This window comes from Lytechinus pictus, chromosome 7 (assembly GCF_037042905.1).
Source record: "Lytechinus pictus isolate F3 Inbred chromosome 7, Lp3.0, whole genome shotgun sequence".
NCBI lineage: Eukaryota > Metazoa > Echinodermata > Echinoidea > Temnopleuroida > Toxopneustidae > Lytechinus > Lytechinus pictus.
Window position 1 is genome coordinate 30,652,078 of NC_087251.1, and position 26,436 is coordinate 30,678,513.

General features: G+C 34.1%; 1 protein-coding gene across 3 annotated transcripts; it reads left to right on the top strand.

Annotated features, from left to right (window-relative positions):
• On the top strand, window positions 1-25,237 carry LOC129264580 (transmembrane protein 87A-like). Of its 3 annotated transcripts, none has more exons than XR_010294169.1 (22): window positions 1-529; window positions 4,782-4,854; window positions 5,320-5,417; window positions 7,284-7,448; window positions 8,300-8,512; window positions 9,323-9,355; window positions 10,276-10,305; window positions 10,764-10,805; window positions 11,333-11,374; window positions 11,967-12,008; window positions 12,313-12,360; window positions 14,527-14,623; window positions 15,268-15,329; window positions 16,118-16,238; window positions 16,725-16,887; window positions 17,651-17,747; window positions 17,993-18,058; window positions 18,888-19,055; window positions 19,830-20,007; window positions 20,643-20,751; window positions 21,392-21,587; window positions 21,966-25,237. XR_010294169.1 is itself a non-coding variant. In XM_064102443.1 (22 exons), exons 1-21 carry the CDS (start codon window positions 389-391, stop codon window positions 21,459-21,461), a joined length of 2,058 nt encoding a protein of 685 aa, XP_063958513.1. In that variant the 5' UTR covers window positions 1-388; the 3' UTR covers window positions 21,462-21,472; window positions 22,735-25,237. The 3 variants fall into 3 exon arrangements, 2 of the variants coding, with proteins under 2 accessions (XP_063958513.1, XP_063958514.1); XM_064102443.1 differs by having other exon boundaries at window positions 21,392-21,472; window positions 22,735-25,237; XM_064102444.1 differs by lacking the exon at window positions 10,764-10,805 and having other exon boundaries at window positions 21,392-21,472; window positions 22,735-25,237.
• Window positions 25,238-26,436: the final 1,199 nt, after the last annotated feature.

The following is a 26,436-nucleotide window of genomic DNA, read 5'->3' on the forward strand; positions in this document are numbered from 1 at the left end:
GATGTGTCTAGGTTCAGTTGCTTCGTGTAAAATTGTGTGACGTGTATCCATCACATAAACTTCCCCGCTTCTGCATTCGGTGAAGTGGTAAACCCAAGATATCAGTAATTTTTAGACGAGGAATTCAAGACCAAGATAAACAGAAGAGACACCTAGAAGTTATTTATTCTTCAAATCTTTCTAAGATCCAGTAAACAACTTAACAAGGTCTGCATCGTAAAGTTGGACTCGGAGACGGAGTCGGAGCGGAGGTAACGAAGGCGGCAGCGGACAGGACCGCCAGAACTTACCGGTCCCGATATAGGCGATACGCAGTGTGCCACTTGCCACCGAGGCAACAGACAACAGTTGATGCCAACGACACGTCCCCAACTGGAAACTAGACAACATGGAGCTCCAAACGATGAAAGTGTGGAGCTTGAAGATTGCTGTACTTTTTTACTTGACTTTTTCAGTTGTTGCCTCTAGTGAGATGTTCTTGGAACCCGGTGTTTTCGAAGTAGAAATTTCTCTTTCACCATCGAATTCGGTAATTTTTTTAAAAAGAAGAGATCACCCTCTAACTCTAAGTATAGTCACGTATTGTATTACCGGACACTATTATGATTCCGGACGCGCATATTACTGCGTTCGAAAACAATTTCGTACCGTAAGACTTCCGCAATTCAATTTCACAGAGCAATACATAGAACAAGATTGCAAAAACAAGGCGAAAAAAATCCAACTTTTACCTTATTTATCTCTTAAATGACAGAAAATGCTTAAATTATCATATAACATATAGTTTTGCATTGACGATTGATATAATTTACTTTCTAACGGAAATATGGGCCTGATTTTCCGAATTTCAGTCTCAATCTCGTCCACTCCTTCGATCGAATGATGAGGTGTGGTGTATTGTGGGTGATCGTCGACGGCTAGTTCTCAAGGTACCCGTGCGCGAGGTTTACCGTGAGTAGAGCCGTCGATCGGCAGCGCATCGATAGAACTTGAAGAGCGTCACGATACGAACGCGAGCATATTATTATTGGAAAGTGCCATGGAACATGCAGCTAACAAGAAAAAATAAAATAAGTTATCAAACACGAATTTATTACCAACATCTGCTCAGATTCGATATACAAAAGCAAATAAAAACTTAGAATTTACTCATGATATAAGAAGAAAAAAATCACACAATTTGTTCTTACATCTGATCATTATAATCAAGGATATCTTTACCCGTCCGGCGCGCGTCCGGAATCATGATATAAATTGTCGCGCACGAAAATAATTGTTTTTCGTGGAGGGGTATGCGGCAAGTGCGATGCAAAGAAAATGGTTGGTAAATATAAAATAATTTTATCATATTCATAATTTTCATAATATTTGGAATAGCAAGTGTGAATTTTTCTTGATTGAATTTCCTCTAGTTGTCATTTTTAAAGCACTGAAATAAAGGTGTCCGGCAATAGGATACACTGCCATATAACATTAATTAAGTCTAAGACTATAAAGTTATAGCCTAACAAGTGTAAAATTAGTCAGGAGACGTTACTTTTGGGAATAGAAATTCACTAAAAAAGTGAGGTCATGAAAATTCAAGCAGGCCTAACGCGTAACGTTAGATCTCAAGATCTAAACAAGGTCTAAACTAAAAAATTTCCCAATCCAGAAAGCAAACAGTAAATTTAAACTTGTAAAAATCTGATAAACTGTTCTGCTTTGCATGTTTTGACAAATGATAATGAAACTAGGTGTTTCCCCCTCTTCTAGCCAGGAGTAGAGTGTCTAGAGAAAAAAAATTATTTTTCTTATTTCAAGAAAATATCACATTTTCTCTGTGAATTTGAATAGAAATAACCTTCAGACTGACAAAAATGTAAAATTTTATGAAAAAAATCCAATTAATGGCTGCAAAAAAGAAGAATGAAATCAGGTCAATTTTCCTGCCATAGACTGTGTCGTTAAGAAATGGACACACACAAATCCAATTTTTTAGCTTCTGAGAGCTGTTAGAATTTATTCTTGATGCCAAAAACTTGTCCATAAAGTGCCTAATAGGAATTTTGATGCTCTTTCTGATGGTTTGATTTTTTTTAAGATTTGGAAATCAGATCACACACAATGAAAAATTGCGACAAAGTGAAAAAAAATTGTGCCAAATAGAAATGTCATTTTCCCATAGTTAACGCATGGGGAAATGGCAATCTCAACACACACACAAATAAGGGTTTGCAATTTATCTCTAAATCCTTATTTAAAATGATCATATAAACTTGTCCTTACTGTCAAAAGAAGTCCAAGAATTTTCTCTTTCCATACATCCCAAACATTAGTTAGAAATCAATTCAGATCACGTTTTTTTTGCAGCCTGAATTTCCCCCCAAAATGTGCCATATTTTCCCCTAAATAGCATGTTTTATGCGGACACTTTTCAGTGTGGCTTCAGAATCTAGAGATTAAAGTCATTCCACTGACATGCTTAATCTCCACGGAGCTAGGGACAGCATACCATTGCAGTAGGTCTACACTCACCGTCGTTATTCCCATGAATAAATCTCAAAATCCCAACTTCTCTTTAAGAAAACTAACCCTAAGTTTTGTAAATGGGCTACAATCTATTCCTCCCCCCCCCTCCCTTGGAAATATGAAATTTTTTTCCACGAAAATTAATATAAAATTTAAGAAAAATAATACAAGAAGATGAGCAGTTACAGATGTTATTGTTGCCATCTTTGTTGTCGTAGCCTAGCTACAAGACGCGTATAGAGGGCGACAACATCATGAGCAGTGCTAGATGAAAAAATACTTGCATCGGCCGGTAAATATCATTAATCTCACCTCGATGCTAAAAGATATCGCTCGCTAGACCAGTTGAAGTGGGATTTAGCATTGAGGTGAGATTCAAAATATTTAGCGGCCAATTTATTTAATCTCTAGCAGCCTCCTGGCTAGTTGTAACCAAAGATACTACAAGGGGAAGATCGGACAGTACATACATGTAGACCCCGTAATGAAACGCTCGGGAAGAGCGCCCTACAGCGTTGAGTAAGTAACAACCTTTTTTTACCTTTGCGTATCGCGAGATGGTTGTGTACAAAACATGAGAGAAATGGTGAAGGGTTGAAGGAATAGACGATTTTTACATTTCGAAAAAATTTTCTTCAATATTTTCTCCCTTAAATTTGAAATTAATATATTTTCAGAGGTTTTTGTCTCACCTGCATAGCAGAGTGAGACTATAGGCGCCGCTTTTCCGACGGCGACGGCGGCGGCGGCGGCGGCGGCGGCGACGGCGGCGTCAACACCAAATCTTAACCTGAGGTTAAGTTTTTGAAATGACAGCATAACTTAAAAAGTGTATGGACCTAGTTCATGAAACTTGGCCATAAGGTTAATCAAGTATTACTGAACATCCTGCCTGAGTTTCATGTCACATGACCAAGGTCAAAGGTCATTTAGGGTCAATGAACTTAGACCATGTTGGGGGAATCAACATCAAAATCTTAACCTAAGGTTAAGTTTTTGAAATGTCATCATAACTTAGAAAATATATGGACCTAGTTCATGAAACTTATACATAAGGTTAATCAAGTATCACTGAACATGCTGCATGAGTTTCACGTCACATGACCAAGGTCAAAGGTCATTTAGGGTCAATGAACTTTGGCCGAATTGGGGGTATCTGTTGAATTACCATCATAACTTTGAAAGTTTATGGATCTGATTCATGAAACTTGGACATAATAGTAATCAAGTATTACTGAACATCCTGTGCAAGTTTCAGGTCACATGATCAAGGTCAAAGGTCATTTAGGGTCAATGAACTTTGGCCAAATTGGGGTATTTGTTGAATTACAGCCATAAATTTGAAAGTGTGTTGGTCTAGTTCATAAAACTTGGACATAATAGTAATCAAGTATCACTGAACATCCTGTGCGAGTTTCAGGTCACATGATCAAGGTCAAAGGTCATGTAAGGTCAAAGAACTTTGGCCACGTTGGGGGTATTTGTTGAATTGCCATCATATCTCTATAAGTGTATTGGTCTAGTTCATAAAACGTGGAAATAAGAGTAACCAAGTATCACTGAACATCTTGTGCGAGTTATAGTAGTTTTCAAAATCAGCACTGCTGCTATATTGAATCGCGTGATGCAGGTGAGACGGCCAGAGGCATTCCACTTGTTTGGTAATAAAAGGTGGAATTATTCTCATGCGCCACCCTTGACCCCTCTCCAAACTCCCCTCTCATTTTTCTCATATGTTTTATACACAGTCGCGTGCTGATATACTAAGGTTTACTTACTCAACGCTGTTGGGTGCCCTTCCCCATAAGCATTTATCGAGCGTTTCCAAAAATCGTCGAAGTGTCCGATCTTCCCCTTGTAGTATCTTTGTTGTAACCTGGTTCGGGATCTTGAGTTCTTCTGCCCTTGGTGGCAAAGCTCCTGTGGGCTGTGGTTAGTCTTAACTAAGAGTAAAAGTATTACAAATAAAAGTGGTCTGTGAGGATATTTTCATTACAGTGTTATTGTAGTCCATGTTCTGAAATCTGATTTCTGTAAATGTACAATTTTATTCATTGGCAGAGAATTCAAACAGAAATGAATTGGTAATTACAAATAATAAATATGTGCAAATATCCATGCTTCGTTATTAATTTTACTCCCAAATGGTTTGTAGATTACTTCTATCAAAGTTCTTGAAATTAATCATTTGGGTAGGTACAATATGAATAACTGGGTATTTATCTCATTGAAAGTCTCTAAAATAAGTTATTTAATATGTTTCTTCTCAGGAAACGATGGATGCTTTTGAGTATTTTATGATGCAGAAGAGCATGTACGCAAACTCTGAGATAGGAGTCGAAGGTAAGCCTTTCTCCAGATAACCCAGCATTCTTACAGTCATATTCTTGCATACATTGATGGAGTCTTGTACTTGATAATATACCTGGATCAATTGTGGGGATAGAAGAGAGATAACTTAATGTTGAAAGGTCCCTTACCACCCAAGTTAAAGTTTGTTTTTCATGATGTGGAGATATTGAAGCAAATACATTCTATAATTTGGTGACTTATGTTGACAAATTGAAACATATTGGTTGTATTGAACACTTTGAAGAATAAACTAGCATTTATGTTGCATTGTATTGCCTGCAGGTATTTATACCAATATTCTTTAAAACATTTATTTTTTAAGTGTAGGTAAAATATTTCATTTTTAAAGTGACATATGTAATGTATTTTATATAAAGATTGGCCCAATGAATGCTAATTGAATTGAATTGATTTGAATTATCAACCTTTCCTTATTCCTTTTTTTTTTCAAAACAGTGCTGAATTGCAGTTCAGACCCAAAGGATTGTAAATTTACTCTTGAGTGGGCAGTTCGTCAATCTGATTGTGATGGTGTTTACAGCTCAATTTTTGCAGTAAGTGAATTCTACAATACATGTACATGCTTCGAAACTATTTGGGAAAAAATATATTTATTGAAACATATTCATGTGTATTGTTGAAAAATGTAGTCATCTTAATCAATTAATTCAAGAATAATCATACATAATGATTAGAGATATTCTCTGAGTATTTTTTAAAGGAGAATGAAACCCTTGAAACCAGCTGAATCCATATCAAAGAGAAAAATCAAAGAAACATATTGTTGAAAGTTTGAGGAAGATTGAATGAATAATAAGAAAGTTATGAGCATTTGAATATTGAGATCACTAATGCCATGTAGTTCCTCTCATTGGCAATGCGACCAAGATCTGTGATGTCACACACATACAACTCCCTCATTACTTTAGTACTTATTTCACTTATATTCTCACTTTTATAGAGTCTATCACAAGGTGAGATGTTCTCTTTATCGAGAGGACAAGTACAGAGGTTTCACAACATTATATCATTGATGAATCGTTTGTCATATGATTAGAATGAGCAAAAAGATATGTTTTGGGGTATATTTTCAGTGTCCGAAAGGGGAGAGTTGTTCATCTGTGACATCATAGATCTTGGTCGCATTGCCAATGGGAGGATCTCCATAGCATTAGTGATCTCGGCATTCAAATGCTCATAACTCTTCTATTGCTAGTCCTATTTTACTCAAACTTTTGTTGATCTTATTCTTTGATTTTTCTGCTTTCACAAAAGCTAACTTGCTCCAAGAGTTTCATTCTCCTTTAATGTCAGTTTTGATTTCAATCCACCTTTTTCCACTTGGTAGCCTATTTTTATTAAAGGCAATTCATTAGAAGAAAAAAAAACAAGTAAGGGGCTAGTGAAAGCAACTGCTTGAAGACATTAAACTATGTTTGCTAGTGTTGATACCATTTGCTCTACATTTTGTCATGCAGGATACAGTTATAAAAGCTCATTGGTGTTGAAGTAATTGCATAGTAGCATCTCATTTGTATATGAATTATATTATTTGTTACAGTTTTCTATGTATAGCATCTTTATAAAAATAAAATACATTTCATTAATTGTGGAAATGAAATGTTTCTGAATTAATATTTTTGGGGGGGGGAGAGGGTGTGCAGGTTGTTGTTTGTGTCGTGGGTAGGACAGGGAAGAGTAGTAAGACGCCAAAAGATTCAGTTGTAGTGGATCTTTTCTTTGCCAGCCAGATCATAATGCCATAAAAAAAAATAAAAACTGCAAATACAGGAAAATTACAATAATTAATACATTGTACTACAAGGCAGTTATATCTGTAACATGCATATTATTTTATCAATGATTATTATATAAATGTTATTGGAGTTGTATTAAGTATTTCAATTAATATGAAATTAATAATTTCTATAAATTTGATATACAAGTTATTCATTAACACCCTCATCTGTATCATCAAATCAGATATAATGAATAAACTGTATATCAAGAGAACATCATCACCTCGAATGTGACATGCAAATCCTCTGACTTGCTGCTCAATACTTTTTACTCTATCTTACCAACTTTTTTTAGCTACTTGCTAATTTTTCAAATAGTGTAGCTCTTGCATTGTTTTATTATGTATACACGTAATCATTGCTAGGTTATATTGATGCTTTTTGTGAAATAATACACCTTTGGAGTATCCAGAATTGTGTGAATCACTTTTTAAACTGATGTATAAATTCTTTGACGTCTCAAAGACAATAGCATCGATTGTGCGTTGCCAACAAGCGGCAACAACGATTTCCCGCCAGTTCAGACGAGCTGAAGAAGCGTCCCAAACCAGTATCAGATTTACTTCTATTCGTAATTTGAATCACTTTTTGTTGTACCTCCTCTCTATCCTGATTTTGTAGGATTCAAATGCTACTGCAAGTTCGGAGAATATGAAACAGATCTACAATGAACCGAATTGCTTCATTCTGCTTGAGGAGAACTCAATATCGTATGTAAAGAGTATTGATGTGAAACCCAATCCAGAAATATCTTGTGCTCAAGATAGTGAAGCAACCCATGATAAGGTAAGTTGGGTTTTCTCCATTTTTTTATACTGAAATCGTTTAGTATACCAAGAGGAATTCTTCTCGGTGTTGATGGTACTTGACAAGCTTGTGTCCTGTGCACCAAACTGGTGCAGAAATCTTATCTAATTGTTTTGATTTTAAATCATAACAAAAAAAGCTCAACATATTTCTGGTTCCTGGAAATAAATTCATAATTTTCTTGGCCTTCCTCACAAAGCTCATACATGTATGTACATGTAGAATGATAAACTAGTAATTTTGATAAAAACTGCATGCAGTGTTTGGTACAATGTATATCTCACAACGAACTTTTGTAAACTGGATACTCTGCAATTATGTGAGTGCAAATCATTTCAAAATCCATTATTAACACAATGGTATGGATAAACAAATTTACAATGAAAATTCTGATGAGATAGGGGCTTCTTTTATGGGGTATTTTTATTTATAATTTTAGACCATCTTCAAGGAACTGATTTTTTACAAATAGAAGTGATTATATATGGGACTGAATGAGGAAAGTAACCATAAATTTAAATGTAATTAAACTCAAATAATCAAATGAAAGGACATCAAATTTGATAACATTTTGGCATAAGCTACCCTCTTTTGTGTTTAAAATTTTTAATTGAAAATGATTTGACAATTCTGTAAACCATGCCATGATCGGTATCGCCTATAATTCATAATTCCAGGTACAGTTTTATGTTTCATTAGACTTTAGTTTTGGATTTCTCTTATGCGATAGTAGTGATATAAATGATAATAATTATACTACTACTGATAATGATAATGATTGTATAAATACTACTTTTGATGATAATACCAGTTAAATTTTTATCATATAGTTGAATGACCTGAAAGGAAATAACTGGGAATGCTCCAAGCGGGATAAAACCAGTACAGTCTGTAACAAGAAACCATTCTGTGGTCCTAAAGTAGAAGAGAAGAAAACATCTGATACCAAATCTGATGATGGCTCTAAAGATGAGACAAATGCTGAATCCAGTAAAGATGATACAGCAGCAGATACAAAGCCAGCAGATCCCAACAGTGACAAGGTTAAACAATTGAATAATAGTATGATTTGATATTATATGATAAAATACAGTGAAACCTGTCTATAAAGAGCGCCCAAGGGAGACAATGAAAGTTGTCTTTATGAGCAGGCGGTCTTTATGAACATAATTTCCTGTAATACATGTTTCAATGGGAAAAAATTCTTTAATAAAAACCTAAATTCTGGTATGTATGGATAAATGGTTCTTCTACACAGATGGTCACTAGAACAGGTTTGACTGTATGATGTAATATTTACATATCATAATTCCATTTCTGATGTTTAATTTGTTTTCTTGTTTTCACTTTTAACTTTATTCCCAAGAATACCCCTGGATTATCCTTAATACTAAAGTAAACAGTAATTTGCTCATCTTGTGTGTGTGTGTCTTTTTGTCCATGCTTTTTCTGTGACGTGACAGTCAAATTTCCCTGGAACGTCACACATTTCCAGACGTGTGGAATGTCCTGGGGATGTTTATATCACCTTATTTTGGCTGTTTAGGAATGCAATAGTTTGTATTTGCTGATTTGACTAAGAATACTCTGTGTGGTTCAATAAGTCCATCGTGCAGATGAAGAAGAGCTCCAAAACAGACATAGGGACTCAAATACACTGTCATTGTTCCGTAGTGAGGGTCAGCTAATACAGAGGACGATCTCCTCGCAGATAAGTGATAAGGGCAGTTGAGGACTGGCTTTTACAAAAGAATCACTTTTTTTCAAAATATATTTGATGACATACTTTTTCCCTTTTTTTAATGATAATGATTGTCACATTGCCTCCAATTTATTTTTCATGTCTCTTTCAGAGAAGGAAAAGGGCAGCTGAAAACCCTCCAGCGGTACGTTTTTTGTTCTGGATTTGTGAAATGAAAGATTAATATTATTGTTATTGTTGTTATTATTACTGTTATTATTATTATTATTGTTGTTGTAGCTGTTGTGATGATTACCACCATCATTATCACTTTTTTTTTTTTTACTAGTAGTAATAATAATCAATAATAATATTATTTCTGCTCTAGTGCCTCTGCCCACCATAGTTTGATGTTTGAGACACTTTCTTTGAGGATCATTCATTTTGATCTTCTCAAATTCATTCATTCAACAACCTAAAACCATTCAATACATCCACTCCTATCTTAACTTAACACTTAGCACGCTGAATTAATTTTTTGCGGATAATAATGGCAATTGTTTCCATGTTATTTTCTTTAATTCAAGATTTCCATATTTCACAATTGATACTTATCATTATTATAGACATCTTACCCAAGAACAATTGCTTATTATTAGCTTATCTAATTTGAAGGTAGGGGAGAAAACTAATTATTACGATTGTTGAATTTAACTGTACAAATGTGCAAGATTGCAACATCAGCACGCAAAGGGTTAACAAAAGTTGACATGTCTGATAAATAAATCAGATTAAAATTTTTCATGAAGGCATATGAGAGTGCGATTTTGATTAGATTATGAAGGTATTTGAAAAAACAGGTGTAGAGGCATGAGCTTTAACTCTTCTTAGGTGAAAATCCACTTTCTTATTTTCTTGGAGAAGCGGTTAAGTAATGTAAACGTTATAAAGAGAGAGGGAGATAATAAAACTTAAGAAAAGGACTGTTTCTGTCACTTCTCATTCATATCACATTGCTCTCATTAGATTTGGTGCTTTTTTACACACTTATACATATAACCCAAGATTTAAGTTCTATTTAGTCCCAAATTGCCACTCTAATTTTTTTTTTTTTTTTTTGTTCAGGCGGATCCACCTGCTGCAGGCGAAGAAAAGGTAATTAATGTACAACATTGATGTTTCACTGTTTATATTTTATGGTCAAACGATCAAAGTCGATGTGTATATAAAAATAAGCCATTCTTATGTGAACATTGTCTTCAAAGGCAAAGTGGACTCCAACTGCAAGATGATTTTAATAAATAGGGGAAAAAAACACAAAAAAGCATAGCATAAAAAATCAAAGATGAAATAAGAAAGTTTGACATGTAAAAGTTTTAATTATTTTTACATGTTCAAGGTCAAAGGTCATGTAGGGTCTATGAACTTTAGCCACTAAGGCCCGTATTCTGAAGTCAGGTTTAACTTAGACCACGGTCTAACTCTGTGCTAAAATTATGGGGAGCCAAAAGTTCAAAAATTATTTTTATATTGTATATTTCTTATGTTTACTTATTCCACTCAGATAAGTTGTATTTAGTCCCAAATTGCCACTCTCCTTTTTTTTTGTTCAGGCGGATCCACCTGCTGCTGATACTCCAGCAGGTGAAGAAAAGGTAATTAACGTTTTATGGTCAAACGATCAAAGTCGATGTGTATATAAAAATAAGCCATTCTTAAACTACCTGAAGAATAATTATATAGGACAGCTTCAAAACTGGGATGATAAACAAATCTTTAAACTTGGTTCCTGTTGTCTGAGTGCATTTCAAGAGTGACTATATGATTAAATTATGAAATGATATGAAAGAGGCAATGTTGGAGGTTTGAATTTGGACTACATACAGGCAAGAATCAATTTTTGTTTCTCTTCGTACAATGTAAATAAGAATGCATAGACACATAGAAATATGTAAAAATTTAAAGAGATGTTAATTCAGAGAAATGAGTTCTATATTAATCAGGGCTTTCAAATGAAATTGCAGAGAGGGAGATTTTGAAATTTAAGAATAATGCCTTTATTTTTACTTCTATCATTCACATTATATTGCTCTTATTGCCTGAGAGTAACCTGTTTCACTCAGATTAAGTGTTTTTGATCACCAAAGATCACTTTAATACTTTTTATTTTTCATTTGTTCAGGGGGATCCACCTGCTGCTGGCATTGAAAAAGGTGGAGATGCGGTAAGTACATAGCTGTAACAGCTTTGATATTTTTGTCTCTACCACCAGAAGCAAATGCAAGACTTTGGAATACAAATCCATTGTCCATCTGGTGTCCATTAATCCAGCCATCCATTATCTGTCTGTCGTCCATAACAAATGTTTTGACATGTAAAAGTTTTAATTATTTTTTGCATGTTCAAGGTCATGTAGGGTCTATGAACTTTAGCCACTAAGGCCCATATTCTGAAGTCAGGTTTAACTTAGACCATGGTCTAAGTTCCCTGTGCTAAAATTATAGGGTGCCAAAAATTCAAAAATTTTGTTTATATTATATATTTCTTGTATTTACTATTTTGTTTCTTTTTGCTTTCATAATGAAGGAAAATACTTCAGTTATCATTCCCAGACAATTATGAACAATTTAGGTGTCATATGAGTTAATATATTGAATGTGTACTGTTAGGGATTTGTGTGCCAATTGCCTCTCCATAGTTAAACCACAACTTTAAACCAGGGTATAACTTAAACCAGGGTTTAATTTAAACTAGGGTTTAATTTAAACCCGAGTTCAGAAAACGGGCCTAAATATTTAAAATTTTGCTGTTTTCAGGAAAATGGAGACAAGGCGGCAGAAGCAGGAGACAAAGATCAGGTGAGATTGAAGTTTGCTTTATTTTGGTTCTATTATGAATGAATAACTTCAGGGCTGTTGCTGATAAAGGAAGTTGTCATACAATCAGCTCAAAAATGAAAAATCAACACCAGGTTTAAATGACAGATTGACTACGAGCTACATTGTTTAATAGCATATTTGATGAAATAGGGCAAAAAGGGATAGGAGACTAAGTATTTGATATTAGTTTTATAGGAATTTTCCTTTGATACCACATACTAATCCCTATGGTTATATATGGTTACCATCTCCTATCATGCTTTGATTTTTCTTTTGATTTCAGAAAGCAGAAGTCAAATCTACAGCCGTTATTGCTACCAATGATACACTGGTAAGACCTCTAAATATTCAATTTTCTCTGAAAACACACGTGCAAAGGAATACAACACTGTCAATTTTGCATGTAGTTATGTAGAGATTTAATATTGTAACTGATATCTTATTGCTATTCTTGCACCCAAGGCCACCCAAAGTTTTTGTCTTGCCTGCATAGCAGAGCGAGACTATAGGCGCCGCTTTTCCGACGGCGGCGGCGTCAACATCAAATCTTAACCTAAGGTTAAGTTTTTGAAATGATATCATAACTTAGAAAGTATTTGGACCTAGTTCATGAAACTTAGACATAAGGTTAATCAAGTATTACTGAACATCCTGCCTGAGTTTCAGGTCACATGACCAAGGTCAAAGGTCATTTAGGGTCAATGAACTTAGACCATGTTGGGAAAATTATTTTCAAAATCTTAACCGAAGGTTAAGTTTTTGAAATGACATCATAACTTAGAAAGTATATGGACCTAGTTCATGAAACTTGGGCATAAGGTTAATCAAGTATTAGTGAACATCCTGCTCGAGTTTCAGGTCACGTGACCAAGGTCAAAGGTCATTTAGGGTCAATGAACTTTGGCCAAGTTGGGGGTATTTGTTGAATTACCATCATAACTTTGAAAATTTATGGATCTAGTTTATGAAACTTGGACATTAGGTTAATCAAGTACCACTGAATATCCTGTGCGAGTTTCAGGTCACATGACCATGGTCAAAGGTCATTAAAGGTCAATGAACTTTGGCCGTGTTGGGGGTATTTGTTAAATTACCATCCTAACTCTGAAAGTTTATGGATCTAGTTCATAAAACTTGAGATATAAGAGTAATCAAGCATCACTGAACATCCCCTGTGAGTTTCAGGTCACAAAACCAAGTCAAAGGTCAGTTAAGGTTAATAAAATTAGGCCATGTTGGGGTAATTGTTGAAGTGCCATCATAACTTTGAAAGTTTATGGATAGAGTGAATGAAATGTGGACATGGGTGTAGTTGACAGTCTTAAGTCTCCGTTCAAATGTCATTTATGGTCAATGAACGTGGTATTATGTCATTATATGAATGATGTTTTTGTGAATGATTATTTTATAGTAGTTTTCAAAGTTAGCACTGCTGCTATATTAAATTGCGTAATGCAGGCGAGACTGCCAGAGGCGTTCCACTTGTTTACTTGAGAAGTGGCTTTACACCAACAAGAAAAATTATATATGTTGGGATCCCCATATTTTTACCTAAGATGTTTTGATTTTAGATTATTCTGTATAGGTACAGCATTTAGTATTTCAGATCGCATCATTCACACAACTTTTTTTATAGAATCTCTCATATCATTTAAAATTGATTCTAAATTTAGAAATTAAAAATACTTCTTTATAGATTCAACAAAACATAACACAGGGCTTTAGAATAATCAGTCAGACACAAACAAATTTTTTAAAAGATTTGTCGCTTTTAATATTGCTTGATGTGTCATGTGTGAACTAACATGTTTACCAATATTACTCTCAAGTTATTTGATGACTGTCATTGGGAACTTGCTCATTTGCTTGAGGCTAGTGAGAATTGGACTTAATCACCTGATGTGCTTTGAACCAATCAGTTGAGTTTATTTACAGGACAGATATAAGATATATTGACTATTGTATAGGAGAAAAGTCAAACTTATTTGCTCAAAGGTTATTTCTTGTCAGTATGATGCCCCTTTAACTTGGTCTCCAGGTGTAGCATAATGAGAAATCATATTCACAGAAGGCAAATTAATAAGCCAAAAATAAAAGCAGTCAATATTTGTTTTATATACCACAACCCTCTTTATTAAAGAATCAAGTTAGATTATGACATGGAAATCAATACCTGTCTTTGAAATTTTAATTTGCAAAAAGACAGTGATATGATAATGTGCAAATATAGGTACATGTGCATAGCACAGCCAACCATTGTTTTTGTGCATGTTACATATATTGTGGGTGCTAGTACAACTATATGCTCAATCAATATTTTTTTACTATACTGCCAATTATTGGTATAATATGTTTCTTTGACCAATCAGTATTAGAATCTTATTACAAAGTATATAATGCTTTTTATCATAGTTTATTAATGGTTTATAATCTACTCAGACTAGTAATAGGAGTAATCATTTAATCTTGCTTTCTTTTGGTTAATTCCATTTTGCAGCTGAAGTACCGTGTTGTCCATACAAACGTTAAAGATGGCCGCTTTATCTTTGTTGTATATGTGACTTCACAAAGTGCAAAACAAATGAATATCTCAAGTAAGTACATGCTTTGGAAAGGTCTATCAAATGCTGAGTTAGATATTTTGGGTGAAATCATGTATGGGACTAGGATGAGGGGTTAAAGTTATTAAAAATATTTGACCCAACAACCTTAGAGTTTTGCCGTGACCTTTTTATATGACTACAGATATATTCACAGGAAATAAACTTTCCTGGTGCATATTTTGAAGTCCAGTTTAACTGATACGAAGGTCTAACTGCTAGAACTATGGGAAGCCAAAAATTTCATATTTTTTGTTAACACTGTCTCTTTGTTTTTGACGTTTACCTTGTTCTTTCCCTGTGCTTTAAGTGTTGGTGAAAGCTTTCTCATATATTATTCCCAGAAAGTTATGAAAGAATTTATCACCAAATATGCTGACAAATTAAAGCAAGCAACGTGAATCAATTTACAGTGAAAAGGTTTCTTTGAAATCTATTTTTAAAGGGAAATATGTGCTTCTGATGGATATAATCTGATCTAGATCTTCTTAAAAATGAACATTGTAATTTCAGATACTGAAGTGTTTCTGCAAACAAACCTTGTTGTTTGGACTTCATGAATTATTGTTGTATTTTACTATGCCTGGCTTAAAAGCATTAAGGAGTGCTGATATATTGTATATTCTGATTTATTGCAGTGAGAATAAGAATGAAATCTTCACACGGTTACTTGTCAGCTACACAGTATCCCCTTCTTCCTGTAAGTGATGATGATCAATAAAATTATGAATACATTCTTAAAATACAATGCTTATCAAATCAGAAGAACATCTCTGAGGTGTTTGCAGATGTATGATATCAACCTGGTCATTAGATTCTGACTTGCTCGTATACACAACCTTCACTCCCTGGGGAGTATTCTAGCAATGAGAAAACAGTCAATACATTCTAATGTGCCAATCCAATGCCATTGACGTACAAATATATATATATGGAGGAATGACACAACCAACAAATACTATGGTGGTTATTCTACTCTGTCAATTTTTACTTTTCATTAAAATCTCTCTTGTATTTCATTTTAATGTGTAGGGATATATAAAAACATTTTATCTTTTAAGAAAGAGGGCTATTATTATTTTACAGATGCAATCTTTGATCACTATTAAAGCTTGTTCATGGTGTAATACTTAATCTCCCCACTTTGAATTTCATGAAAATTTGAAATAAGTATGGATATGATATGGTTTGTTACTGTTTTTCTTTCTGTTTATTGCTTCTTCTACATAGCAATGTTTTCTTTGTATAATATACAAGACTTGATATGATCATTTACTATCAAAATTAGAACTTGGCAATAATTTATGGGGTTTTATTTTATTATTGTTATTATTCAGGTTAGTCCTTTGGAGTGAAGTGTGCTATGTATAGTATATTAGGCTTGATATGTTTGTAAACATAGCAATAATTTGTTTATATTTTTTTATTTGTTTTCATTTTAATTCTACAGAGCATTAATTTGTTGGGTTTTTTTCTATTTCATATTAGTTCTATGGAGTGATGTGTGCTATGTATAGCATACTAGGTTTGATATGGATGATACTTCTCTTCAGACAATGGAGAGATCTTCTCAGAATTCAATTTTGGATCTCTGTTGTCATCATTCTAGGTTAGTATATAATCCATACAATATCTTATCATTGTATTTAAACAAAAAACACTGTAAAAGAAAACTTTATCAAAAATAATTGCTTGTTTGCTCAAAAATGTGCCACTAAAACTTCTTTATATTAAATCAGCACCCCCTCTTTGATAATCTTGCCCAGGCTCCTGTTCAAGGGGATGGATTTTTTTTACTATCCATTTGAGAGAATGTTTCTTTGTGGAATCATTGTAGCAGCATTTGTTATTCATAACCATTATTTAAAATTTCTGCAATAGTCTTATTTTCAGAAACTATGTAGTCCACCATTGCATTTTAATTCTTTTTTTTTTTACTCGATTATTTCAATAATCCAGTAAAATTGGTGTTATCAAAAGTATGTGATGCACTAAGTTTTAATTTTTGGTACCTAAATGAGACTTCAGTGAATGATTTGTAGCTTTTTTTTTTTTAGTGGTGTCTTTATTTATGTCTCTTTTTTTTACTTGTTAGGGCTAATTGAGAAGGCTGCTTTTGTAGCGGAGTTTGAACGTCACAACAATTCTGGTTCCAATTCATCGGCCGGTATCTTCTTTGCTGAGGAATTGTCTGTATTGAAGCGTACTATGGCTCGTATGCTTGTCATTGTTGTCAGCTTGGGATATGGCATCACCAGGTGAGTCAGCTGTTCAATAATAGATTGACTTTCAGTTTATGATTTAAATGTTTTTATATCATGATTTTTAAAAAAAATTTAGAGGAGAATGACTAGAGGTTTTTTGTTTCCATGAGATGGTCATATTGTTAACAATAACTATGTATGAATATGTGATATACCTCATTTCTAGTTGAAAGGTTTGGATTCTGTTACTTTTTTGTACGTAGGGAAGTTTGTTATAGAGAATCCCATTCTCAAAACATTTTCTGTTTTTCTTGATAACAAACCATTGTTATACTTTATTTTTTTATGAATGGAGATGATTTGAAAAAGACTCTGTGGTCCGTATGTCACAAAAGTAATTTATAATTGAACATTTTGTATTACGATTACAATTAGTTGCCAAGAATGATCAGACTTTAAAAGCAAAATCTGTTTTTTCCATCAGTGTACTTGCATAATTTATTTTAGTTCCTTTCAACATGAAGATGCTGACTACAAACTCTACATTGTTGAAAACCAAAATCGCAAGCATTTTACAAAAGCTGTTTGTCAAACTTGGATGTTGATTTAGCTCCCAAGTACCTAAATTTTATTCTTTGGGTTCTTTATCAATTTTAAATTTACCCCTTTTTTCATAAAATGATTGAAATTTCTTATGAATAACTGATTTAATTTTAAATCAGCAACCTCAGATTGGCAAGAAACTAGCAAAAATCCTCAATGTATCGGATTTGACAGATATATTTATGAGTTTTCTAACAATTTGTTTTTATTTCAGACCTCGTTTGGGTCGAGATCTCAACTGGTTGCTTGGTGCTGGTGTTATGTTCTTCTTGCTTTCTTCCATTGAGTCATACTTCAGGATATTTGAGCCGGTAAAACATTTATTTCATTCTTATATAAGTGTTAATTTTATAAAAGCAGTAGTTTTTTATTGAAATCTGAGAAAAAGTGCCAAATTACAAAATACATTCTCTATTCTCAATTCTTTTTATTCCCTTCTATTTTTCCAATCCAGGTCTAATTATTACATATGATATATATTTAATTGTGTGTTGGATATCATTACAGTTACTTGCGCTTCAATATAATTTTTGTCTTTCAATTTGTCCTCTTGCAGAACAAGTCCAACGACCTGATAGCCCTCCTTCCTATATCAGTATTGGATGCTGTAGTCTGCTGGTGGATATCCTTTTTATTGTGTAAAAAAATACATTTGTTAGAACTTCTTTTCAGCAGTAATGAAAATGGTAATAATAAGCATTTAAATATGTTGCTTACACCTCCCTCAGAAAAAAAGCACCCCCAAAAAAAAAAAAAAATAATAATAATGATAAAAAATAAAATAAATGAATAAATAAAAAAATGAATAATGGTGAATATTGCCCGGTGCTAGAATATTTAAGCTAAACCTTTTGTTTGAACTTTGTTTAGATCCAATGAACCCATTGGAGGCTGAGCATGCATATGTATGCTGGAGTCTGTGGAAAAGGTGTTAAAACAAGATTTTTAGTCTCCAACGGGTTAATGAGATATAGGATTTAATATGACGTGCTTGCTTTGATACTCTATAGGAAATACCTAAATTAAACAGAAAAATAAACATTTTCATATGACACATTGCATATGAATGTATGCAAGTCTCTTGCATCTCTCTTCATATGTACTTTCAGAAAGGGGTGAATATGGATTGAAAACATGCACTGGGTTAATGACTCAAATTAACTACAAAATGATAAAACATTTATTTTCAAAAAATTGTTCAAATTTTCATTGGATTTTATACTTTATAGATGTTTAGGCAATTTTTCCAGAAAAAAACAACAGAATGTATGAAAAATCACTCTCCATATGATTTTTGTTATGGTTTGGGGAACACAAAGTAGAGACTTGAATTGAAACGTGAAAGTACATGTAGCATTCTATATAAGAAAGAAAAGAGAGTGATCTTGATCAGCCAAATGTGATTTGTAATATACTTTTGTAAAACATTATCCTTGACCTGTACTATGCACATTTTCCGGAGTCTGGTAGATACGAGTCGCACGCTTCGTTTGAGGCGTAACTTGGTGAAACTCTGGCTCTATCGGCATTTCACCAATGCCCTCATCTTCTGTGTAGTAGCAGCTGTAATCTTCCTAGTGTGGTCTCTTAAAGCACATAGGATGACCAAGTGTGTCAAGGTAAGTGAAAGATAAAGTAAGGCACTTTGTTAAAGTCAGAGCCATGTCTCTCCTGTAGGAATCACGCAAGCGGCTTTTCATTACCAAACATCACATTTTATCATGTCAGAAAATTCAAGTATGTTGCCCTGAAAAGATGCATAGCATGTTTATAGCAGGATTCCTGTTAAAAGTTTAAGTTGTCTCATAGGAAAATACTTTTTGGAAATACATGGTGTATTATCAAAGAGGAGTGGGATAATATCCTGTAAAGGATATAATATTCATTGGCATATTATCATTAGTACACTTTGATCAAAACATTTAATTGATATATTACATGGCATTTTCCACGTGGAAATAAATCTAAAACAACAAAGTGTATTTTGAATGCATGAATTATGGGATTTATAAATTGTGTCTACTCTGCCTTGCTTATACTGCCATATTACGTGGTTCAATTTATGATCTGATATTTCATTTTGCGAGTCCTCATCATGCAAGTATCCACGACTGTGAACTGCAATTTATATTTCATCAAATTCAGTCAAACCTGCTTTAGGGATCACCTGTTTACAGAGACTACAACTTGGGTTTCCCTTGAATTGTTTCTGACATTGACTCGTGTATTCCAGTAACCTGCCCATTAAGAATACCTGCTCATAAAGACTGCTTTTCTGGTGTCCCTTGTATGGTCTTTATTGACAGGTGTCACTATATTCAAATTTGAAAATGATCCTGAAATGCACTCTAATGAACATTTCCCTGCCTGTCTTCTTTTTTTCTTTTTTTTAGAACTGGAATGAGATCTGGGTGGATGATGCCTACTGGCACATCCTATTCTGTGTGATCTTGATTGTGATCATGATCCTCTTCAGACCCACAGCTAACAATCAGCGTTATGCTTACTCTGTGCTCAGCGATGCGGTTGATGATGATGAGAGTAAAGAACCCATGATGAATGATGCCTTTGGTAGGTCTATCAAGATTAAGATGATGGCCTGTAAATCTGAAGTGCAATTTTACTTTGGTCAGGTTTTTCTCCATGCTATAATTATTGGAAATATTGCCACAAAATATACATTGTTATGTTTCTAATCTATGTTGTGCTCTTTCCTCATGCTTAGTGGTGAAGAAAATTATCATGGCTTTTGTTCCCGTGCAGTGATGAATGATTCGAGTGTCACAAACACTGATAGATTCAACTTGTCCAGTTAGATTAGTTATCTATTTTAGTTATCTATAGCTTTCTATAGATATACTAAAACCTCAGACCAGAGTCTAAGTTCAATCATAGTTTTATAATAATATGACCCAATAGGATTACTCACACTGAAGATTTGTGAATGCATTAAGTTTATGAGATATGATAAACAAAGCAATGAGAAGGATTCATTGCATTTTAACAAGAACCTACATAAATTATTCTAAGTTTGTTGTGATGAATGCATTTGATTTTAAAAAAATAAAGTCTGGGTATTTTATATATCCCCCAAATAATATTTTAAAAGGATTATATGTATGAAGTTGCTGCCAATAATTTTTTTGAAGTACATGGCATCATGTTATCACACCAAATCCTATTGAAATTTGCCTCTCCCATTGTAGAGAATGTAAAGATGCGGAATGTACATTCAAACAAGTCCAGCAACCAACATAAGGAAGTAGATGATCTCCAATGGGTAGAAGATAACATTCCAGCTGCTGTGGCCGATGCGTAAGTTACTTAATCCATGAGGTCAATATTAATCTGTCTTTGCTCCTTGAATTGGCAACAATCATTAGGTTTTTCTTCATTTTCAAACTTTGAAATAGTAAAATATGGATATAATAGTCAAAATATAGGATGATTGCAAATTTTCTTGAAAAGTTGCCAGTTTGCTCTTTTTTAAAAGTGATTTTGTTGTTTTCACTATGTTGCCAATTTAGAGTCTGTAATGATTTATAAAATTGGTAGAAGATAACATTCCAGCTGCTGTGGCTGATGCTCAAGTTACACATTCTCTCCTACCTTAATTCAACAAATTAAATTCTGAAATGTGTTCAAGAATGTGGCCAGTAGTGTGTGCATGTGCAGGACATGTGTTCATGCTCTGATGAAATTAATTTTAGATTATAGACTTAAAAATCAAAATGCAGGTATAAATTTTGCTATTTTCTTTTTTTCATACGGGAAGTAAATGAATATTTGATACTATCTGTTAATTCGTGTAGTCATAAGCATACAGAGTTGAGGTAAAAAATATCTGAGATTTAGAATCGTAGATCAGAATAACCCAAGTCCCAGTACAGTATGAAAAGCTTGTGCACATTGGCTACAGTAATTTCATAATCGTTTTTACTACTTTTCTTCACAGGGCCCTTGGTGCTTTTGATGATTCGGAGGAAGAACTCATTACAAATGTGGAAAGGAACAAGATGGAATGAACAACATCATGGTAAATAATCCAAGATATGGAGTGAAATGAATATACTTGAAAGGATGTACAGATGTTAGAGATGAGTATTCTTCATTGTGTTTGTGTCTGTATTGGAAATAGAGGACATGTTAAGGCCACCGCACACCTTACGACCCGACTGGTCGGCGACTGGCTTGCGACTGAGTGAGGGGAGATGTGACGTCACAGCTCTTGTCAGCTTGAGAGTCGCAGACCGGTCAGAGACAAGTCGCAAGGAAAATCGGAAGGATTTGACAGCCAATCAGACAGCAGAGTTGCACGACGCGTATATGATGAACAACGCGCATACGCACTAGTTTGCGCACTTTCTCAGTTGCTATGCCAAAAAGCAAAAAGCGCATGCGTGAGTCGCAGATCGGATCGCAAGGTGTGCGGTGTCGAGGCTTATGACTACCTTGCGATTCATCTCCCCTCACTCAGTCGCAAGCCAGTCGTAGACCAGTCGGGTCGTAAGGTGTGCGGTGGCCTTTAGTGATATAGGCCTGTGTTCTGATCTCTGGTTTAATTTAAACTCTGGTCTGAAGTTGTGGTTTAACTATGGATAGCCAAACGTGAAGGAAATTGCTGATGGTACAGTTTCAATTTATCAGCTCATTAACACACTCAAATAATTCATACTGTCTGGGAGTAATGACTAGAACAGTTTTCACACCATTAAATCATTACAAAAGATCTAAAGTAACAAAAATTATTTAAAAAAAAAATTGTTAACAAAATTTTGAAATATTTGGGCTTCCCATAGTTTTAGCACAGAGTTAGACCATGAATTAAGTTTAACTTCAGAATAACAGAGGGAAAGGTAATCATAAGGAGGGATGTTTCTCTGATAATTCCAATGCATTCATCCAACTAGATGTTGTACAACTGCAGCTGGGTTTCTATGTGGTCTATAATTCTTATGATTATGAAGGTGACCATGGAGATATTGACAGTGTCTAAGCTCGGCTTAGATCTTGATTATATATGTAGCCGTAGGTTGAAATGTTAACAGAAGGGCAGTTCCATCGGGTATGTATGTCCAACACCCCTATATATTGTACTTTCCTGACGTGATTTATCCCTGTTTTCCAGTTTGTTTTGGTGGTTGTTCTCAAATGTTCTCGAATTGTAATGGCTTAAACAGTTCATGAAGGGAAGTAAGAAGGGGGAAAAATGGGGGTCAAACATATGTTATGGAATTGCCCAGAAGATTATGTAAAGTGTGATTTATTCTTGTACCTTCAATGCCTTAAATCCATCAGTTCATCATGAAGAAGTATTCGCCTGATTCTGGGCACAGATGCGTAAAAGCTGCTGTTGTAACTTTGCCATCCAGTAAGTTGTAGCTACCATGGTAGCAATGATCAGCATCCAATCACAACGACGGATTCCATGGGAGCTATTAATAATGGCAGGGTTTTTGTGACAGGATCCTGATGTACTATGACAAAGCTCGGCAACATGTTTCATAGATTTTGTATAGTCGCCCAACTTGTGCTAAGAAGTAGGTCAATTTGTACCCTTCAAGCCTACCTAAAAGTTGCCCAAACAAGCGCTCGCAAATGCACAACAGACTCCTAGCATATGATGCCTTGAGTTTTTCCATGCTTCTCTTTAGTGATTTTATTGTGCTCACTTTCATAAAAAAATGAATTTGTCTACTATTTGTTGTTGCATTCTTTAAAAGGTCTCTTGCTGCAACTCTCAAAAAATGTTCACTTCTTTGATACTTCAACTATGTACATAAAAATGTTACCGAGCTTTGATGTTGAGCCGTAAGCATAGAATTGAGGATCAAACCAAATGTTTTGGGGGGTGATCTATTGTGTCACCTCTCCGTCCTTTCCCCCCTCCCCCCATTGAATAATGTGACATCACATGTCCATGCCCGTGTGCTGAGCTATTTTTGTGCCATCTGTGAACAAGCATTTACTGCACTGGTTTGTAATTTGTAATTGATCTTTGTAACCTATTTAGAAAGGATTATCAAGTTTTTCACACCTATTTTCTTTCTTTTTACCTAATTGTAGGTATATCCAGAGATGTTAATGTTTGCTTAAAGGAGAATGAAACCTTTGGAACAAGATAGCTTCTGTGAAAACAGAAAAATCAAAGAAACAGATCAACGAAAGTTTGAGTAAAATCGGACAAATAATGAGAAAGTTATGAGCATTTGAATATTGTGATCACTAATGCTATGGAGATCCTCAAATTGGCAATGCGACAAAGATGTGTGATGTCACTTGTGAACAACTCTCCCCATTACTTTAGTAAATATTGCCTCTTTTATCACATCTATCAGTAGATCATGTTTTCTTTCTATAGGAGGGCATATAATACAGATTTTTAAAGAAATCATCATGTATAAAGAGTTTGTATCACCACAAGAAAAAGAAAAAAGAGACACTTTGAGGGTATTTTATAATCCATCAAAGGGAAAGTTGTTCACATGTGACATCACACATCCTTGTCGAATTGCCAATGGGAGGATCTCCATAACATTAGTGATTGCAATATTCAAATGCTCATAACTTTCTCATTATTTGTCTGATTTTTCTCAAACTTTCTTTGTTCTTATTCTTTTATTTTTCTGTTTCGACACAAGCCTACTTGTTCCAAAGGTTTCATTTCCCTTTAGATTAGCTTTTGTTTCATTGAAGTATTAATGAACTGAAATGGTTCAGTTTTAAATAAAAGCGGGATCCATTCCCATAGCTATCTTGTCACATGTTCTCTTGCTACTTGTTCCTTTGCTAGTTAGAGTAAGCAGATATGATGTTCTTAGAAATTAAAGACTGGATAACGAAAAGCACCATGATTATAAATTTTTAGGTATATGAACTATTCATATGAGCATGATTGTTGTAACAGAGTATATAGTTTTGAAGTTATTATGTTATTTATCTTTTCATATTCCTTTGTAGTTATGCATGACATTTATTTACTTCTCTTATTTGCTTAATTAGTATGCTTCACATACAACAATTAAAAATGTATTTCATGTCTCCCGAGTCATGCTCTAGTGCCATCATGTTTTCAAGGATGTGCAAGTGATAGTTACAAATGTATTGCACTTCAAACAACCTTAGTACTTGGGGGATGATTGCAGTATTAAATTTTTCATCCGTGACACATAATCAGCTGATCTGTTTTTTTAATAATCTTAAGGCACGTGAATGAGGAGGCAAATGAAGCATTACAGGGAGAGAAGATTCCACATCATAGCCAAGGCTGTGAAAACTAAAACCCCCTATTAATAATGTCAGCTGTAGAAAGTGTAGATTTATTTAAATTTGTATACCTTGCTTTGATATTTAAAATTATGAATTTTAAGCAGAAATGTCTCTCAAATATATGTGGATTTTCATGACAGTGATTTTCATTTTTTGCACCATTATGATTTTGTTGTAGCAATTAACCATGTATATAATGTGAAGTCTACCATCACAAGATGCAATTGCCTAAAGAAACAGGGGATGTGCATGGATATCATTTATGTATCTTGTTTGGAGTTATGCCAGAATTCTTTTTTTTTTTCTTGAAAGATAATAAAGGGATGTGTACATGTATTCTTCCCCATCATCTCCACTTAAGAATCATGTCCCTGATATTATATTGGGGTAAGCCCTGCAATAAATGGCATGTACTCATGCATTAGAGAAATGAGATAACTAAAGAGGAGTAAAATTTTCATTTGTTGCACATGTATTTTGATTGATAACATTTCAAAATAAATATTAAAAAAAAACATTTCAAAATCATGTATTTTGGTATTGTATCACCTCTTTTCCTATTGGGTCTGCTGTATATATTTTGCAAAATCAAGAAAGCTTGCTCAGAACTTTAAATGTGCCTTTTTTATGTCAGAGGGAAATCTTTCACAAAACAAGCTCTTCTTCATCTATCAGTGTGGGAAGGGGAGGGGGGTAATGAAGATAATTCAAGATTTGACATCTTAATTTCTTTACAATAAAGTCATTATTTGTTTTTTACAGAGCCTTTAAAGTGCCATCGACTTGACAACTTGGAGAGATACTTTATCTTGCCATGTCGACATAATAACCTTATTATGTTGACATGGCGAGATACGGTATCTCGCCAAGTCGACCTATAAAAAGTTATATGTCGACATGGCGAGATACGGTATCTTGCCAAGTTGACTTATAAAACCTTATATGTCAACATAGCGAGATATTCTATCTTGCCAAGACATTTTATAAAACATTATATGTCGACTTGGCAAGATATTAAGTGTCCAAGGCCCGGCGAGAGTCCAAATATCTTGCCAAGTTGACATATAACTTTTTATAAGTTGACTTGGCAAGATGAAATATCTCGCCATGTTGACAAATAACTTTTTATAAGTCAACTTGGCAAGATAACGTATCTCGCCATGTCGACATATAACTTTTTACAAGTCGAATTGGCGAGATAAAGTATCTCGTCAAGTCGATGGCACTTAAAAGTCTCCATAGTTTTTAGTTGTTCTCATTCTCATTCTTCACATGTAATAACTGACTGTAATCATCTGATAAAGTTGAATCTTTTGTTACATGATCTGATTTCATAGAGCTGTTGGCTACAGGGAGAATGACACTTTATTAGTATTGCTTGAAGATCTGAATCATTTAGCATTCTTTCTAACAAATTGATGGATTAGTGATATTGAAAAAGAAATGTGAAAGAGCTGTGAATATTCATCAGCAGAGATTTCTTTAATTGTAACTTAACAATTGAAAGAATACATACATCAGTATTTCTTTTTTATATGTTATTTTGGACTGCTCTTCCACTTCATGCATATCAATGAACAATTTTTACCCCCCCCCCCCAAAAAAAAAAAAGGATAATAGTTATGATAATATAATAATAATTCTTGTAACTTCATGTATTTCTATTGCAATGCATAGTATCCTATTAATTGAATCATCATTTTTTACAGAGACCTAGTTTCAGTTGCTCTT